We start from the raw sequence: 20687 nt of genomic DNA, 5'->3' as shown, positions 1-20687 counted from the left end.
AGCAGTATGTTATAGCCAAGAATTCCCAATGGAATGCAATTAGATTTCAAGGAGTTTCATAATTGTAGATCTTATGTGTGGGTACTTGAGTCATTTAATTTTGTGTGTATGTCATGATACTGAGGTTTGAACTTATATACTTTGTGCTTTCTAGGTACTCTACCACATGAGCCATACTCTCACCCTTTATTGCTTTTGTTATTTTTCAAATAGGGTAAATGGAGCACTTTAGTTCTGCATACTCCAAGAACTATGATTCAGCTGGTTCATCAAATTCATCTAACCTTGAGTCATGTACACATGCATGATCTTAGGAAACCTTGAGGTTATATTTTGGCCATATGCCACTTTTTCTAATGGTAGTATAAACATGCAAGACTGGAGGACAGGGTGTGATGGACTGTACACAGTGTTGTTGTGCTGTTAGCTGTGTGTTGTTGCTTTTGAGAGCAGGAGAGATTGTAAATAAAGTCTGACCCCATTCCTACTGTGCCTGTCATTTTTCTTTGGCCTGCCCAAATTGGAAAACCAGCACTGGCCTCTCACATTCATGACTGGTCTACTGGGAATGTAGCCTCCTATTTATGCTTCCTGCCTAGCTGGGACAGGCACCTGACAGGCATACACCCAACATTTTAGAGCAATAACACATTGAAAGCCCTGAGCATCAACTTCTTTCTTTGCTGGTAGGGGTATAGATGAAGAAGGACTAGAAATAAAAATTTAAAGTATATTTTTAACAAATTTTAATTTTATAATTCATGGATAGTATTTCAAAAGAATGATTACTATGGAAGCTACAATTATGAAATATTATCTGCTGCTGAGTATGTGACAAGAATTGTGAAAGAGATTGGAAATGTCACTATTAATTGTGAGGCCTTGAGTTCAATTTCCAGTACTACCTCCTTTCTTACCTCACCCCACCCCCACCAAAATAAAAAACTGTTAGGGTCTGAGATTTTAGCCTACTTTGAAGCTAACAAATTTTGGAACTATAACTGTACAGATCCTAGACTCAAAGACAAAGGACAGTTTTTATTACAACAACAGCAGACAAAATGTCAACTTTTTTTTTTTTTTGCATTTGTTTCCTAAGCTACATTCCCATACAGCAATGTGAAAAGGGCCAAATGACCCTGCATACAGCAATGTGAAAAGGGCCAAATGACCCTGCATACAGCAATGTGAAAAGGGCCAAATGACCCTGCACACTGTGGGCTGTTTCAAGGACAGAAGCCTGAGCTTAAGGAGCTCAAATCTCATAATAGGTGGTAAGCCTGCTTCCACTTCGCTCCACAGACATAGCATCTCTGTGTTCCAGGGGACATCATGGCAATACTTTGAAAGACACATGGACCTACTAACATTAGGTCTGAGGTGATATTTTTCTTAATACTTTATTTACATGTAAATTAAATACTTTATTTAAATGTAAATTAATTATGTAAATAAGACATGAGGAAGGAAATTTAAAATGCTAGAGAGAACAAATTAATCTACTTACAAGGCATCAAATGGTGTATGATAGTTTCCAAAATTTGTATATTATTGAAAGTAAGTAGGTTAAGAAGATTGATTTATGATGCTTTTCTGTTATGCTGTGCTGCATATTTTGTCTTTCCTTTATAAAAATGCATAAAGAAGAATTTAATAGAATCAGGGCATGAAAAAGGTGTGAAAAAGACCAGTTTCTTTGTGAAGTTAAAAAAAAACCAACTTTGTTATTATTTACATCAAACCAAAGTGAACCATTCTGAGAGAACCACCTTCTCCATCTTCAGGGTCCTGCAAATAAACAGATGAAAATAATTAAAATAAAATCATGCTTAAATAGTAAAACACTGACTTACATTTATATCTATACTGTTTGTAACTTGAGTATTTTAAAACAATGAAATGAAATTGTTTAAAATACTTGTATATATTTAAACAGAAGAACTGCATCTTACTCAGAATTCATAGTCATAAAAATTACAAAGAAATGGGTCTGACGCTGGTGGCTCACCCCTGTAATCCTAGCTACTCAGGAGGCCAAGATCTGAGAATTGCGGTTCAAAGCCAGCTAGGGCAGGAAAGTCCATGAGATTCTAATCTCCAATTAACCACCAGAAAACTGGAAGTGGCACTGTGGCTAAGTGGTAGAGTGCTCACATTGAGCTGAAGAGCTTAGGGACAGCGCCCAGGCCCAGAAGTTCAAGCCCCACAACTGAAAGAAAAAAAACAAAACAAAAACAAAACAAAACAAAACAAAGAAATAATATCTGAAGTATAAAAAGTCTAAGTCAAAGAAGGAAGGGCAGGATGGTAGTAGAGATTTGGAAATATCTGAAGATACAACAAAAATTGTTATATGAGATCTAAACTATTGATTCTTAAATACTGTACATTCTAAAAGGTTCTACATAGCTTCTATATAAAATGCGTGCCTTTTTTTTTTTTTACTGAATATTTGATAGTAAGGGAATGGATTACAAAAAAAGATCATAGATCTCTCTCTCTCTCTCCACCCCCCACCCCCCGCCAGTACTGGGGTTAAATTTAGGGCTTTGGCACCTTACCACTTGAACTATGTCTTGAACTCTTGTTTTTATTTTTCAGATAGGATCTTCTGCTTTTTACTCTGGCCAGCCTTGGATTGAAATCCTTTTAATCTAAGTAGGTGAGATTACAGACTCCTGACCCAAGATCACAGTTTTATAGGCCTTTGATAACATTTATGAAAGTGTATGAGAGATTAGTGAGAACTTCATCTATTTCCCATTTGTTCTTCCCATAGTTCTCATCGTTTCCTCCAACCCAACTTCATCAGATACAGAATAAGATTTTATGATGGGATTCTGAAATTAGAGGATGTTTGAAGGTAAGACTAAAGATGAATGAAAATATCTGAACATTTTTTTAATGGGAGCTTTTTAAAAAAAAATTTGAAGGTAGCTTCTTGGAATGGAAAAGATGAAGGTTAAGACAAGCAGAAAAGGTCAAAATCTATGTACATATGACCAGATAAGATGATGTTAAATGAAATGAACCCCAAGATATGGAAACAAGTGGTTTTTTCTTTCTTGCTATTGTTTCTAACGTATTTATAATGTACCATGTGATTTTTTTGTTTCTTTGTATGTTCCTTCCCCATGGTATAACCCTTGTTTTCACTGTATTTGATGTTGGTGGCCTGCATCTTGTATATACACTTCTTTAATTTGGGGAGGGGAAGGGAAAACTAAAATGCTTAAATAGGGATACAAGTTGACCCATTGTAAAAGTGAGATGTACAAGACATTATGTTGAAAAACTAGCTTTACAATTTAGGCAGAGTGGTGGTGGGGGTGTGGGGGGGAGTGGAGTTGTGGAGTTGGGAGGGAAGGGATGATAGGGGAAACACAAAGGAGGAGGCAACAATGAGGAAATGTACTCATAACCTTGCTCATGTAACTGTAACCCCTCTGTACAGTATTTTTACAATAAAAAAGTATAAAAAAAGAGTAATAGACAAGAGACAGCAGATAGGATTTGCACTACCATGTCATAACTGGAAATATTTTTCTTAATGTGGAGGTGAAAATAATGTATTTTAAAATGATTTCTGTGGTGTTGGAGCTATTAACAATTTAGGGCTAGGGCTGTAGCTCAGTGGTAGAGCACTTACGTAACATGTGCATAGCCTCAGGTCTAACCCCTATTACCACACACATGCAAAAATTAATGTTATTCCTATATATCTTTTTAAAAGATATGTCTCATTGTTATCACAGAGGTGATGTACAGAAGGATTACAGGTAATGAGTACATTTGTTTTTTTGGCCAGTCTAGGAGTTTGAACTCAGGGCCTAAGCACTGTCCCTGAGCTTCTTTTGCTTAAGGTTAGTACTCAAACACTTGAGCACAGCACCACTTCCAGCTTTTTCTGTGTATGTGGCACAGAGGATTAGAATCCACGGCTTCATGCATGTTAGGCAAACACTCTACCACTAAGCCACATTCCCAGCCACATGAATACATTTCTTTTTGAACTACATCACTTTTCCCTTGCTTTCTCCTGTCCCTACCCACAAATTGTTTAGTTTTTTCCACACAGTGTCTGGTGAGTATCATTGCTGTATTTGTTCACCCTTTGTCCTACCTTTTATGTACCTTCCCAAAGAAAAATAAGCTAATAAAACAACAAAAGGAAAAAACAACAAAATCTTGTTTCCATTTCTTGGAGTTCATTTAAAAAATACTTTATATGATTATATGCATATCCTATGTTAAATCTTAATAATTCAAAACCATTTTATAAAGTCTGCCTTTATAGTATTTCTAGTCATCTCTCTAAGGAAACTGGTATGCTCCTGAAAAGTTAGGGAAACACACGTGTGTGTGTGTGTGTGTGTGTGTGTGTGTGTGTGTGTGTGTGTGTGTGAGAATGTGCCTGTGGATATTGAAATGCACAAAAATTAAAAAAAAAACCTGGAGTAACAGGAACTAGAAGAATGAGTAATTTAATACTGCCCGGGGCTTGTATGTGTGTGCTGGCAAGTTTAGTGGTTTTAGGTAGCTTTCAATTGCAAAACAAAACAGAATATTACAAGCACTGTCATTTTAAAAACATACGCTCCGACTCTTGGCTTATAAACCACCAAACCAAAGTTTTAGTTTCTACAATCATAAGAATGGCCATTGAGGAACCTGGACTTAGCATTTGGTCTTGTTCACTGTTGGAGAGCCTAGGTAAATTATTTTATTTTCCTTTTATATGGATATATGCTGTTGCTTGAAGGCCAGGTGCATACCCAAGAAGTATCATATGATTGGACCTTTTCTTTTACTTCACTCTTCCCTTCCCTTCCCTTTGCTTTTCTAACTCCCTCCTATTCTTCCTCCCTCTCTGCCTGCCTGGCCTTTTTCTTTCTCTTTGTGTATTCCAGTGATCCTAGAATCTACTTAAAAAAAAAAAAAACAAAGAAATTTCCCCTTTGATGGATTTCTTTTAAATCTATCCTTTTTTTTTATTTTATTTACTTTAGGGTATTTTGAAGGTTTCCATGGTAGCTTGCTCCATGTTAAACTTGACTTGAACCCTATTTGCTCAAGAGGGATATTTTGAAGATTAATAAAGCATTTTATGTTTGGTTATTTAATCGTTATTAAAAGTAAGGCATAGTCATTAAGTAAAAATTGGAAAGACAGAAAAGCATGAAAATTTCTCTTAGCTCCATGTAAAACTACAGTTAGTGCATATGTTTCCAGTATCTTTTTCTCTATATTTTAATTAATAAAAATAGAAACCTAGCTATAAATATTTTATTTATAATTCTCTAGTTTCTGTTCCCAATTTTTGGGCTTCTCTGAAAACTTTCTGATACTTCTATGAAGTCTTTGATTTTAATGTTTGAATTTTATTCCATCAAATACTATATTTACTTAACCATTCTCTGCTTTTGGTTTCCAATTCTTTTTCAAAATAACCCTATGCTGGATATTCTTACATAAATTATTTTTGTATTTAGGATTATTTCACCAAGGCTTATGAAACTTTAGCCCTTTATAAACACTGAAGAATCAATAGTTTGGCTTTACTTTTCTAATAGTTTGGAAGGAAGCAACTCTGTTTGGTAATAGGAAGTTGTGGTTCCAAGAGAGGCTGACCTTTATTTTATTATGTGCTGAAATTGCATTCACCCTTGACTAAAGCTGCATGTTAATTCCTGTAGTAATCTACAGCAACAAAAAGCTTTTCCCCATTTGATTTCTACATATGGTTAAGTTCTTTTTTTAGCCACACCTTACTGCTGTTACCTAATGTTGGGTGATACCAGGTCACTTTCTTCTAAATGTACACAGACTTTCCCAAGGAAATTCAAGGAACAAGTTAAGGTTCGCTTTAGATGTGAACTGGATTCTGACATGTTGCTCACTGATTACAGATTTTTTTCTTTAATATAAGTGATTATGTAAATATTTGTATTGTGTTTCCTTTGTTATTAATGATCCCTTATAATGCTTTTGATTTAACACTAATTAAATTCTAGAAGGTATATATTTTCTGTAATGAAATGAGGTACTTTATGTAAGTACCTGGTTTATGTAGTATTTATTCTTTTGAACTTTATGTATTTCACCTAATGTACCATCTTTAAGTATGTTTACATACGGCAGGTATCAACATTTCATTTCTTTTTAGGCTGAGTAATATTTTTTTTTAATTTTATTTTATTTATGAACATACTGTACAGAGGAGTTACAATTACATGGGCAGGATAATGCGTACATTTCTTACCAAGCATTGCAGCCTCCTCCTTTGGTTTACCCTTCACATCCTTCTTTTTTTTTTTTTTTTAAGCCCCAACTATACTTTTGGCTTTTGTTGGTTACTTGGAGATGGAGTCTCAAATACTTTTCTGCCCAGGCTGGTTTCAAATTGGGATATTCTAGGTCTCAGCTTACTGTGTGGGTAGGATTATAAGCATGAGCCACTGGTGCCTTGCTATATTATCTTTTAAAATTAGAAGTATATAAGCATACATATATAAAAATCATTGACATACAGTAATTGTAGAGTGAATGGAAATCCCTGGAATTTCCATATATGTATGTGTATATTGTGTGCTGATCATGTTCATCTACCTTTCTTCTACCCTCTCCCCTCCTAATTTCTAGCAATTAGTCTATTTTCAGGTAATCTTTTCATTTATTTTTGTGTAGTTTATGCATCTGAATGAAAACAAAGTGTTTTAAGAAATACATTCATGTATTTCTTCACTTGGTTTACTCTGACTAACATTATGTTCTCCACTCACATCCATTTTGCTTCAAATGACAGAATTCATTCTTATTTTATGGCTGAATAATAACCCACTATTTTATACACACCATATTTTATACAATAATCTGTTGGCGAGCAGTTAGGCTGGTACCATTACTTAGGATGTATCTCTTTTGTATGAGGCTTTAATTTCTTCAGAATTACACCCACGAGTGTGCGAGACTGCTCAATCATATGGTAGTTCTATGTTTATTTTTTTAAGACACCCCATATTATTCTCATAGTGGCTGAACTAACTTACACTGGTTCCAACTGTGTACAAGGCTCCATTTTTCCTTTGCCAGCATTTTTTTGTTATTTTGATAATAATCATTCTAGGCAGGGTGGTTTGATTGTAGGTTTGATTGCCATTTCTTTAATGGCTAATGATACTGAACATTTTAAATGTATTTATTATCTATTTCTATCTCTTCTTTTGAGAAATGTCACTCAGGTCATTTTCCCATTTGAATATTAATCCTGTTAGATGAAAAAATGGCAAAGGATTCTCTCCAACTCTATACACTAGTCTGTTGGCTGTTTTCTTGTCTTTTTTTTTTTTTTTTTTTTTTTTTGTCAGTCATGGGGCCTGAACTCTGGGTCTGGGTGCTGTCCCTCAGCTCTTCAGCTCAAGGCTAGCACTATACCACTTGAGCCACAGTGCCACTTCTGGCTTTTTCTGGTTATATGGTGCTGAGGAATCAAACCCAGGGCTCATGTATGCAAGGCAAGCACTCTACCAACGGAGTCACATTCCCAGCCCCAGCTATTTTCTTTTCTGTACACTTTTTAGTTTTATGTAATTCTATTTGTCAATTCTTGGAATTGTTTCCTATACTTTCAAAGACCTATTCAGAAAATCATTGTTGATACCAATATCTGAAGTGTTTTCTAGGTCTTTAGTTGATTTTGAGTTGTTGTTTTATACATGGTAAGAGAATTCAAGTTTCAGTCTTCCTATGTGTATATCAAGATTTCTCGCTGGGTGCTGGTGGCTCATGCCTGTAATCCTAGCTATTTACAAGGCTGAGATCTAAGGATCATGGTTCAAAGCCAGCCCAGGTAGGAAAGTCTGTGAGACTCTTATCTCCAATAAATACCACTAGAAAACTGGAAGTGGCTCAAGCGCTGTGGCTCAAGCGGTAGACCGCTCGCCTTGAGCTGAAGAGTGCAGGAACATCGCTCAGGCCCAGAGTTCAAGCCCCACAACCGACCAAAAAAAAAAAAAAAAGATTTCCCAGCACCATTTGTTGAAGAGGTCTGGGCACCTTTGATGAGAATCAGGTGGCTGAAGATGTATAGTTTACCATTCCATTGGTCTACATGTCTCTTTTTATGCCAACACTGTGCTGCTTTTGTTTCTATATTTTGGTGTTTTTCAAATCAAGTATTGTGATGCTTGCAGTGTTTTGTTAGGATTGCTTTGGCTCTTTGGAGTCGTTAGTGCTTCTATATAAATTTAAGGATTTTTTCTGGTTCTTTGAAGAATGTCATTGATATTTTGATGGAGAGTTCATGGAATCTGTAGAGTGCTTTGGGTACTCTAGACATTTTAACATTAATTACTGAAATTCATTACAATGAGAAAATTTTCTACTTTTTAGTGTCTTCAATTTCTTTAGTCTTTTACAATTATTGTAATTATGATTCTCACATTACTAGATTTACTAATGACTTTTGCTGTGACTACTGTAAATGGGATTGTGAAAAAGCTGAGTACAACAGGAAAAAATACGTATGACATTGGGACTAGGGTAGGAGATCTTAAAACAAGATATAAAAATGTTGAATGAAGGGAAAAGGGTCATACATCTTATCTTTAATGTAGTCAAATGTATTAACTATAAAGATAGGAAGAGACAAGCTTATTTGTTGCATCGGGGTTTCTCTACAGCATGCATATGGATTGTTGTGTCATATAGTGGTTTTTCCAAAGCAGTGGTTTTCAGTGCCGCATGTGTGTGCGCTCGCGTGAGTGCATGCATACATGCATGCATACATGCATATGTGTGTTTTGTGACAATGACAAAAGCTTATTTGGACTATGTAGAGAACCATAAATCAGTAAGAAATGGGCTAAGAACCTAATAGGAAAACAAGTACAAGACAGGAATGAACATTATAAAGAAGAAGAAACAAATATGAGAAACCTAAAACGTCCAACCTCATTAATGCAAATTAAAAATTAAAACCTCAATGAGAAACCATTTCTGTTACTAGGAATGGCAAAGCAATAGAAATGTGATTATTAAATCTAAGTGTTAGTAAGGAATAGCAAGAAGTGGAGCAGAAGAAACTTGTAGTTACTTGGTGGGAATGTAAATAGGTAAAATTACTTTGGAAATTTATTAGAATTAAAGATGTGTACTATGTGTGACCAGAAATTCCACATATATAAGTATATTTTCTAGAGATACACAAAAGAATACTCAATAGCAGCATTGTTAGTAATAGCAGAGAGTAATGAATAAAGGAGTATAGTGGATAAGTAGGTTGAGCTATTCACTCACAGAATAGTATAGACAATGAAAAGAAGTGTACCTGCCCATCAGCATGACTGCATTCAAAGCATAATAGTGAATGAGTAAAGCAAGTAAGAAGAATGTGCCATTTCCATTATATAGTTGTCAGAAAATGATAAAACAAAACAGAATTATTTATAGATACAGCCACCTATGAAAAGCCATAGAAGCAGCATTCAAAGCGATTCATGCTGTTCTCCTGGAGGGATTGGTATAGAAAAATAAGCCTAACCCCAAATCTTTCTCTGGCGTCCCATCTTGACATATCATCACTTCCACATATACACTCTTGTCATTTTGATGATATTTGCAATGAGCCTGGGGCCAGAGGCTTAAACAATGGAGCCACCTGATTGTGACTTTCAACCTCCAACATAGTGCTAATATACTGACAGCTTCAAGTATTTCATTATGGCAATAGAAAAGACAAATTTGAAAGGAAAATTAGACAAAGACACACACATATGCACAAACTTTGTTTTAAAATGTAGTGCCTTCCAGATGCTGGTGGCTCATGCCTGAAATCTTGGCTATGCAGGAGGCTGAGAGCTAAGGATTGTGGTTTGAAGCCAGGCTGAGCAGTATAGTCCATGAAACTCTTATCTCCAATTAACCACCCAAAAGCTGGAAGTGGAGCTGTGGCTCAAAAACCTCAGGGACAGTGGTCAGGCCCTGAGTTCAAGTTCCAGGACCAGCACAAAAAAATAAAATGTAGCACACGAAAATTTTGAATAATACAATGCTTAAAAGCAACAATGTCAACTGGTCATAATCTACATAGAACTGTACCTAACAGATTTCTATATCAGAAATCACAAGACTGAACATTGTCTTATGACCAATAATATAATAACCATTCAATTACATTAATACACAAACTAGTATTTCTCTTAATTAAACTACATCCCTCCCACTTTCCTCTTACTGAGGTATTTTAACTGTATGAAAGTCCTTCTGGAAAGACTGTTGGGAAGTCAGTTTCTTAACAGTATTTCATGCATACTTGTGTAAGTGGATGTATCTATAAAGTTTTGACAGGATGCTGTATTTTCCTTAACAAGTGTTCTAAAAACTAAGACACTTAAAATATGTAAAATTTATGGTAAAGTTTTTTTAAGATTTAGCAGTCTAAATGCAAATTATTACATATATATTCAACTGAAATATGGAATATTTTTTCCTCTGAGCAAATCAAGATTAAAAAAAATCCTGTCCATAAAAAGTAGGTTGAAGTAATGTTGATAATTACTATCATTAGTATAGTTATATGTAATTATCAAAGTCCTACCACATTTATGCTCATAACAGAATCTCACAAAAACACTATGGATATTTGGCATTACTTCTGTTTTACAGATAAAGAAGTTGAGTAGTAAAGAGATGAAATTATTTGTCCAAATTGTAATGTTAGTCATTGTAGAACCATCATTCAAATCAAGTCTCAAAATGAATCATGTAACTATTGGCTATTCACAAAATTATGAGTATTTCTATGACTTATACTTCATCTTAAAATGAATGTCAGAGACAGAAGATGAAGTCAGAGAGACAGAATATGGAAAGGCTAAGGTTCAGGACCACTTGTCAGAAGTGATGTCTTTATATACATTTCTTATAAAAACCTATGTAATCAAAAGGCACTGGATAATTTCATATTTACAAACCTTGTCTCTGATTTTTCATTTTGAATAATTTCAAGTATATACCTATGAAACAATGATGTACATGAACTGCTAGATTACTTAATACCAAGATCCATCAAATTTCAACTCTTGGTCTATTGTGGTCATGACCTTGCAATCCTCCTGCCTCAGACTCCTAAGTGCTAGAATTACAGCCCATAATAACTACACAACTGGTGACCCTTACTTCACCTATATTCCTCCTATTTTTCCCTTACTGAAGCATTTTAACTCAAATTCAAGATAAATTATATTACATTATGGGTAACTTTATTCTAAAATAACTATTATAATAATAAAATCTTGGGAATAAAAAGAAGCTGAACAGTCCTCAGTATTATAATATAGACCAGTAGGCATAATTTCTTTTTTTTTTAAATTTTATTTTATTTTATTTGTGAACATACTGTACAGAGGAGTTACAATTACATGGGCAGGATAATGCGTACATTTCTTACCAAGCATTGCAGCCTCCTCCTTTGTTTACCCTTCACATCCCTTCCCAGCCTTCTCCCTCACCCCCAATCCCAATCCTTCTCCTTCCCCCCCTTGCCCCCAGTAGGCATAATTTCTTGAGTTCTTGGAATTAACTAATTAATTTTTGTCAGTCAAAGGGTTGAACTCAGGGCTTTTGCTCAAGACTAGTGCTCTACCACTTTGAGCCATAGTGCCACTTCTGATTTTGAGTGGAGATAAAAGTCTCATAGGGACTTTTCTGCCCTGGCTGGCTTCGAACCACTGTCCTCAGATCTCAACCTCTTGAGTAGCTAAGATTACAGATGTGAGCCAATAGTGCCTGGCTCTTGGAATTTAGCTGTCTAATAATAATAGTAAGATAAAGTATTTTACCTGTCCTCTGAAGTCGTGCTTCAGTTCTCCTAAAAGAAAAGGTCAGAAAAATCATGATTTTAAAAGCTAATAAAGGATCTCAATAACATTAAACAAAACTTTTCAATTTCTTCACTAAAAATAAAACAATCAGAAAATGCTGAAAGCTAGAGAACATTATAAAGAAGACTTAAAATAGCATGAAAGTGCTAATTATTCTCAAGTACATGTTGTGGCTCATATCTGTATGGAAATCAAATAAGCAGAATATTCTTACATTTTTTTTTCTGTTCTTACTAATGATGTCTTACTAGTATGACAAGAAAGTATCACCCAAGTACCACTTCCAGTTGAGTAGTTGTGATTGCTGGGAAGCTGTGATGACAAGTTGTCTTTTTTTTTTTTTTGGTTCAATGAGAAAGAAAGTTGTAATTGATTAGTGAGTTATCTTCTGTAACAGCAGTCTATACTTGCTGACCCTACTACATCAAAATGATGCTTTAAAGAGGCATCACTTCAACTTACATGCTGAGAGAAAAGACAGCCATTATTGCCACAATCTACTTTTTTTTTATTATAAACAGATGTTAGGTAGTAATTCACATAGTTACATATTTTCATCCCTGAAACATTGAATTGGATATATATATATATGTATATATATATATATATATATATAAATTCCAGTTTTATTTCTTTTCTCTTTACTTAGTGAACAAATGCATAACTCACTTACACTAGCCTTATGCTAATTTACATTATTCATTTATTTTATTTATTTAGTCTGCCTTCCTAAGTAGATTACAATTCACCAAAGTTAGCTGGCAACATCTTATTTTCCTTCCTTGTCCTACCAACAAGTAATGCCTTGGTGACTATATTCTATAAATTTGCATGCTATTTGTCATTAACACCACATTTGCTCTCTTTAATTGTTGCTGAGCTGAGATTTTGTTTACGTAGATTAAAATTTCCATAACATTTTGAGCATGATGCAGATCATAAATCTAGATGATAATATCTGCTATCAATACACAGCAGGTGAACTAGCTTTCCTTCCTTCCTTCCTTCCTTCCTCTCTTTCTTCTTTGCTTCCTTTCCTCCCTCCCTCCCTTTTTCTTTCTTTTCTCTGTCTTTTTTTCTCTCTCTCTTTTCTTTTTCTTTCTCTCTTCCTTCCTTCCTTTTCTTTCTTTCCTTCCTTCCTTCTCCTCCCTCCCTCCCTCCCTCCCTCCCTCTCTCTTTCTCTCTTTTCTTTCTTTCTTTCTTTCTTTCTTTCTTTCTTTCTTTCTTTCTTTCTTTCTTTCTTTCTTTCTTTCTTTCTTTCTTTCTTCCTTTCTTCCTTTCTTTCTTCCTTTCTTTCCCAGTCCTGGGGCTTGAACTCAGGGCAAAGGAACTGTCCCTGAGCTTCTTTTGCTCAAGGTTAGTCCTCTACCACTTGAGCAACAGTGCTATTTACAGCTTTTTCTGTTTATGTGGGTACTGAGGAATCGAATCGAGGGCTTCATGCATGCTAGACATGCATTCTGCCACTAAGCCACATTCCCAGCCCACAGGTAAATTTCTTAAAACAATGAGTTGTATTTTGCTAGTTCATTTTCAACATAGTATCTTGTTCATCTCACTGTTACAATGGTTCAACTTGTATCCTTATTTCAGCATGCTTTAGTTTCTTGTCAACTTACTTCTTCCATATATGTGTCTTAATTTAGATAAGAGGCCAGATAGGAAATATTTTAGACTTTGTGGCCAAAAGGTAAAGTGGAAGATACAGTGCTAAGTACTTATTTTAAATAACAAGAGAAAGACTGTCAAAATCGTATTGATGAAATTTAAACTAATAATAATTATACATCTATTATTTTGAAATTTGTCCATTGAAAATTATAATTGCAATTAAATGCAACTTGTAATTTAACTGCAATTAATTTAAACTGCAATTGAGGATCAAAATTAATTATTATTTCTCATTAAATTAATTGCAAATGTTCATCAGTTAACGTTGATCTCTGGAGAGTATAAAATATTTCATCTTTGGAAACGCTTTATCAAGCAAACAACTGGACCCTTGGTTACCAAAGGTGGTATGTAGTTCTAAGAAGACTGCTGTTGAAGAAAAGGTGTAATTGCTCAGTTTAGTACTGCAGTGAGCATTTTTGATTAAAAAAATATGTCTATGTTAACTTAATTTTTTATGCCAGTACTGGTTTGAACATGGCCACAAGCTCTTGTGTGGCTTTTTTTTACTCATAGCTAGTGCTCCCCTACTTGAGCCACTCCTAGTCTTCTGGCTTTTTCACTGGCAAATGGGACATAGGAGTCCAATTTTGAAAGTCAGTTCTCAGATCTCAGTCTCCTGATTAGCTAGGATTATAGGTATCAGCCAATGGATACCTGGCTTATTTAACTTTTTATTTATTTTTCGGTCGTGGACTTGAACTCTGGGCTTGAGTGCTAGCCCTCAGCTCTTCAGCTCAAGGTGAATGTTCTACCACTTGAGCCACAGCACCACTTCTGGTTTTCTAGTGGTTCATTGGAGATAAGAGTCTCATGGACTTTTCTGACCATGCTGGCTTTGAACCATGATCCTTAGATCTCAGCCTCCTCAGTAGCTAGGATTACAGGCATGAGCCACCGGTGCCTGGCTCTTATTTAACTTTTATTTTAACTTTTTAATTGAAGTTTAATTAATGCATATGGGGGAAATGTCCTATCCAATTTTATAAAGTTCTGTTTGATTCTTCTCTTGATATTTGCATTATAGCATATCATTATATAACAGATTAATCACTTCTAATTCAAGGTTTGGTGAAAGCTTCTCAATTACACAGTTCATGGATTTTGAAATATGTGAATTCTTTTGCACTAGCATGCAGAAAATGCCATTGTAATTAAGATCAGTTTGTCTTCTGGACTGAGCAAGTCAGGGACTTCCCAGGATTTGAGAGTTTTAACTGCTAAAACTGGGATGGTTTCTTTATTTTTTAATTTAAAAAAACCTTAACTTTTAAAAATTCTTATTGTAAAGGTGTACATAGGGGTTACAATTACGTAAGTGAGATAATGAGTACATTTCTTTTTGGACAATGTCACCCCTTCCTTCTCTCTCTCCCAGTTTTTCCCTCCCATCTCTACCCACAAATTGTACGTTTCATTTTCAATGTAGTGTCTTGTGAGTACCATTGCTGCATTTGTTCAGCCTTTTTTGGAAGTTTCTTTGTTCTCCTAGACAGGTTTTTGATGTATTGCTTGGGATGGCCTCAAACTTTTGAACTCAAGTGATCATTCTGCCCCTAAGGTTTTTTTTTTTGTTGTTGTTCCCCAAGACATAGCTAGAACCAAAGTTTGACCATAGAAAATATATCTTCTTCAAATTTCTTGTGAAATATATATTTGGTTTGTTGTTTTAACTCTTTCAGTACACTTTGACATCACTTATGATTCAAATAACCTCAACTAACATTGAAATGGCTTTACTTCAGTAAATTTTCATATATATAAGCACTATTTATTCTTGTAATTTTAGGTTGAAGTCATTAAAAACATCAAATTTGCAGCAAAAGCTAATTTCCAAAGCCATTTAGTTTTATAATGGCTTCTTCTTGTTCATGAAAATTTCAATCTCAGCACTGAGCTAAAAAAAATTATAATGAAATTTTTTCCACTACTAAGGTTTTGAACTTCTGTTCAAAGTATCCAGCTTCTATTTCTGACAAAAATTCACAAAACTTGCAATGGCTAACCCAACAGAGCTAATAAAGTTCACTGTGGACACTATCAGTTCAATCACACATGATACAGTAAAATGTTTTCTGCAAGGTACCTGATGATGAATAGTTTAATCCAGTCAATAGCCAAAGCATTGAATCATATGGGATTTCATATAAGCTTCATAAATTTGCCTAACGATTTTTCTTCTCTCATAGTTGTGAAATTTAGCATATTCTATGGTAGGTTATACTTAATTGGTATTTTCTCATTAAAAAAATCTATGCTTGGGTTATTCTACACAGATTTTTTTCTTAAAATCCATTCTTTAATTTTTCAGCTACTTGAATGTTCTCACTGACTCTTCAAAATGAAAAACAGGAAGTGGTGCTGTGGCTTAAGTGGTAGAGTGCTCGCTGAGCTAAAGAACTCAGGGACAGTGCCTAGGCCTAGAGTTCAAGCCCCATGACTGACACACACAAAAGAATCAGGTAAAATGAAAAACGGAGTTGTTTTTGTTGGTCATATTTGTTGGCCAGGGATAAAAACCACTTGAAATTATTTACTTTGATTTCTGTGTGTTTACTTGTTTTCTTGCTGTGTTCTTCTAATCAATTATTGATGTCATTTTTAATGACCTCAGCTTTTGACCAATTACTTCCACTAAATGTCCATTGGTCTTATGTTTATTTTCTCTGGACACATTTCTTCAGCAGCTTGCATCCAATGTGATAGATGCAGTTCACCATCATTTTACACTGCTTGTTCTTTGCTTGGCTTGCAAAGGAGCCACTCAGATAACTTTCGTGTAGGATCATTTTTAATTTTTATGAAAACAGCTTATTATAAAGCACTTCACATAAAAATTTCTCATTATGTTGGAGAGTGGTAGAGTTACAGCCAAGTGATCAAGCTGAGCAATTGTGAGGCCCTGAGTTCGAACCTTTGTACCAGCAAAGCAAAACAAAACAAAACAAAACTAAATTTGTTGTCTATGGCTGGGGATATTACAATTAATTCTCTTAACACTGATGCACACTGACTTCTTTTAAGCACAGTCATGTGTCATTGCACAATTAATGCAATGCTTTGCCATCTAATTGAGTAACCAAACAAGCCAATTCATTGTCCCCTAAAAGTATGGTACTCAAAGTTCAAGCTTCTTTTCTTGTTGATTGTTCTGTTTTTTATGATGAACATTCACTCATTAAAAAATTAGATAAAATGTTGTACTGAAGCAATATAATGGCACTAGAAAAGCTATAGATTAATGACAATGTCCCCGAGGTTGCAGTGACACATGTCAGTGTAAAGTCCTATTTGCTTCTGTCACTGTAGCATGAAAATGGTTAAGTAGTATGTAAAGAATTGAGCCTGGCACCAATAAAACTTTATTCATGGGTATTGAAATTGAATTTTAAACAATTTCTATATGTCACTGAATATTATTTTTGATTTTCATCACCTATTTAAAATTCAGAGACTCATTCCTTTCTTGTCATTGAACATTTTCATTTCTACATAAACAAATAATTATTCCTTAAATGGAGAAAAGCTAACTTTAGCATGGTATATAAGCCCTTACATGTTGTAAATGCCTAATATCTTTATGACATTGCTTTAATATTAACATTCTTTTAAGATTTGCCCCTAAAAATGTTGAAAGGTATTCACTATCTTGTTTTAGAGTTCAGAACACAATCAAAAGTATTTTTAAAATATCTGTAACTTACTGTGCTAAATTATTTGTGATCATTAGTTCCTGTATTTCTCTATGTTGCATATCCATTAGGTCTTTTGGACTTGGGTTACTTTTTCTTAAACCTATTACTTGAGCCTATTGCCATAATTCAGTAAGAGCTAATTACTATTAGGTCAGTGGTATGAATATACAGCATGAATACTGATTACTGATATGCTGTAAATTATCTGTTCTCTACATTTGATAATCTCTGACACCAAGAAAAGCAATTAGGAACTTTGATGGCAGTTGCATAGGATACTTTTATGTATGTTTATTATAATAAAAATTTTGGACATTTCATTTTTATTTTTACTGTACTTTACAAAAGTGCTGATCCATATTAGATTAGAAATTTTTAAAATGGAACAAAAAACCCCTGGTACTTCTCCAAATCTAGTTTGAGTCATATATGGTTTCTGACTCTCAGATGGGAGAATTAATAATATGTTTTTGTCTTTTATTGTAGTTTTTCTCCTCTCTTTTGAGCTAACTTGCCATCTATCCTTTCATTCTTTGACTTGCAGTGTAATTCTTAGCGTGTTTCTTTTTGCTTTTCTGTATGCACTATTAACTTAGTTTGTATAGCTTCCTCATTATGCCTTATTTCTGTATTTCCTGCCTATTCTCATTTTGTGTTAGAAAGTATCACCTTTATGATGATTTTGTACTCTGCCAATAAACTTGGCTAAGCCAGAATCATGTTTCCCACAATACCCTTTTCTGTTAGAGATGGCCAAAGGGAAATCTGTGTACTATCTGGAAGAATAAAGTAAAACACCAATTATTACTCTTTGAAGGTTTTGAAGGTGAGAGGAGAGACAAGGTGCCAGCAGATTCTAGTCTGTCCTACCTATCTACCATTTCATGTCCAGCTGACCTCCCCTGAAAGAGGAGCTCCTCCTTCCTTCAAGCTGGGATATTGGGTGCTCTTGCTTTGTATTTTCATCTGAAGCATTGCTCCTCCAGCAGCTACAGACGGTGGCCGGCCTTCACTACAGTATCAGCTAACTACACAATTGGCTTTCCTGAGTTTCTAGCTTGCCAAATGCAAATCTTGAGATTTACAAGCCTTCTTAATTATATGCTCCAATTCCACATCATCTCACCTCCTTCCCCTTCTTAATCCTTCTCTCCCACTCATTCCAGCTTCCCTTTCCCCATTTTCTGTTTGTTTAGTATTTTGGGACAGGTCTCTTTAGGGAGCCCAACCTACTCTGGACCTCAACAATATTCCTACATTTTGAGGTCCCAAGTGTGCATAATCATACCCAACTCTGTTCTCTTCCAAAATCTGAATTTCAGTCTTTATAACAGTTGCTATGGTCTGAACCTTCTGACACTCACACTGAGATTCTGCTCCCCTCATAACAGTGTTGAGAAGTGGTGGGATATAAGCCAAGGAATCATACAATCTTCATGGGACTGGATGGTTCCTATGAGAGCAGGCTGTTACAGAATGAGGCTGTTAGAGCAGGAGGCATTTCCCAGATGAAGCTGCCAGGTATGGGACTTCTATCTTCCAGAAATCAACTTCTTTCCTTTACAAGTTACCTAGTTTTACACATTTTATTAATGCAAAAGAAAAATGGACTAAGGTAACAGTTGACCAGAGTTGGCTTTAGAAAAAAGAAAAGGGGAGAGAATGAGTAGATCAAGCTGGACTCATCTTTAGGGGAAAGAGAGAAGACTTAATGAAAACGCCAAAGCACGAAATACTTTTCTTTCACAGACAGTCATCAACATAATTGTCTTTTTTATCTCCTAAAGTGCTCCTCTATTTTATTCTGAATGTTGAGAATGTACTGATCTTTATTAGGCCAGCTAGATCTAGGCTTGGAGTGATTATCATTAGCTTGTCATGCTTTTCTTTTTGTTGGTACCAATTTTGAGGAGTATATTACATGGTTTCCTTGTTATAGTATTTTCTATGTATATTACTTTCTTTACTGCTAAGTTGGGCAAAAAATTGCCATTTTTCTCAGTGATTCCCAAAGCCTATTTATTTACAGGCTGAGAGTTGTTTAGAAACACAAAATCATAGGTACCACTCTGTTCCTACTGAATCAGAATCAATAATTTAACAAACTCTCCAAATGCATATTCCTTTATATGCTCATTAAAATCTAGCCTCGGGGCTGGGAAGGTGGCTCAGTGGTAGAGTGCTTGCCTAGCATGCATGAGGCCTTGGGCTCAATTCCTCAGCACCACATATGCAGAAAAAGCCGGAAGTGGCACTATGGCTCAAGTGGTAGAGCACTAGCCTTAAGCTGACAAGCTGAGGGACAGTGCCCAGACCTAGAGTTCAGGTCCCATGACCAAAAAAAAAAAAAAAAAAAAAAAAAAAGTTAAAATCTAGACTCATTTATAATCATGAGTTTGAATTTTATATTATATCAAACAAAAGTAGTCCTATACTGACTGCTCTTATTTTTATTTATTTACCAACGGTTCTTATACAATTTTTAATGTTATACTTTGAATATTCTGGGTACCTTGAATTCCATTACCTTCTGTATTACAGGTCTTCAAAGATTCAGCACAGATGTCTTTTTCTTGTTCATTTCTTCTGTCAATTACCTGTCTGTAGGGTAGGAATATTTTAATATGAAAAAGGATTAAGAGAAGTTTAAGGTTAGATATAAGTTATAGATGTAACATTAAATGTATAAGCAAAGTATTAAATATTTTTAAATTTCCAATTTTCTAACAGAACTATCTAAAATGTCTCCTGAAATTTTCAACTATCTTATATTTGAATTTTTAAAATTAATTTTGCAGTGCTTAAGATTGCATATGCAGGCTAGGCAAGCAGGATATCATTGAGTTACATACATCCTTTGCTAGTGATTTTTTTTTACAGATATAATAAATTTTTATCATAATCAACCTCTTCTTTTGTGTTCCTGTGAAATCATCTATGTATATACATTTATTCATTCATGCTTTATTTATCACTTGGACACTTATGCTGATTCCATAGTTACACTATTGAGACTAGAGGTGTTATTAACATAGGTGTACAGATATTCTACTATATGCTGACTTGTAATCCTTCAGATATATCCCAAGGGTGGCAGACTGGAATCATAGGATAATTCTATTTTTTGTTTTAGAGGAACCTCCATGCTGATTTACATTAGCTATACTAAATTACACTCCCGCCAACAGTGCGTAAGAGTTCCCTTCCCTGTGTCCTCAACAGCATTTAAAAACAAAAATAGCCATTCTGACTGGGATGAGATGGAATTCCATCCATGTTGCTTTGAGTTTCCATTATGATTAAAGATGCATTTATTCTTGAGAACTGTATGTTAGTATCCTATCTTCTACAAATAGATAAGCTTGACTATTTTTCTTGCCTTAGTGCTCTGGCTAAGAATTCAAGCAGTATAGTGAATAAGAGTGGAGAGAGACACTTA

General features: G+C 34.9%; 1 protein-coding gene across 2 annotated transcripts in view; it reads right to left on the bottom strand.

The window, feature by feature from the left end:
* Positions 1-806: 806 nt before the first annotated feature.
* The window catches only part of LOC138839051 (WD repeat-containing and planar cell polarity effector protein fritz homolog), a 260737-nt gene continuing 240856 nt past the window's right edge, over positions 807-20687 (bottom strand). Inside the window, exons 16-18 of one of the 2 annotated variants that reach the window (XM_070038707.1) lie at positions 19761-19849; positions 11841-11869; positions 807-1788 (exon numbers count right to left, since the gene is read on the bottom strand). In XM_070038707.1, coding sequence (XP_069894808.1) covers positions 1732-1788; positions 11841-11869; positions 19761-19849 — 175 coding nt within the window. In that variant the 3' untranslated portion in view covers positions 807-1731. The remainder of the gene's footprint in view (positions 1789-11840; positions 11870-19760; positions 19850-20687) is intronic. The other variant, XM_070038706.1, reaches the window with a different exon arrangement.

The sequence above is a fragment of the Dipodomys merriami genome, unplaced genomic scaffold (genome assembly GCF_024711535.1).
Source record: "Dipodomys merriami isolate MVZ:Mamm:240054 unplaced genomic scaffold, mDipMer1.0.p SCAF_290, whole genome shotgun sequence".
In the NCBI taxonomy this organism is placed as follows: domain Eukaryota; kingdom Metazoa; phylum Chordata; class Mammalia; order Rodentia; family Heteromyidae; genus Dipodomys; species Dipodomys merriami.
Note: the sequence above shows the minus strand (reverse complement) of the source record. Positions and strands in the feature narration are given on the sequence as shown.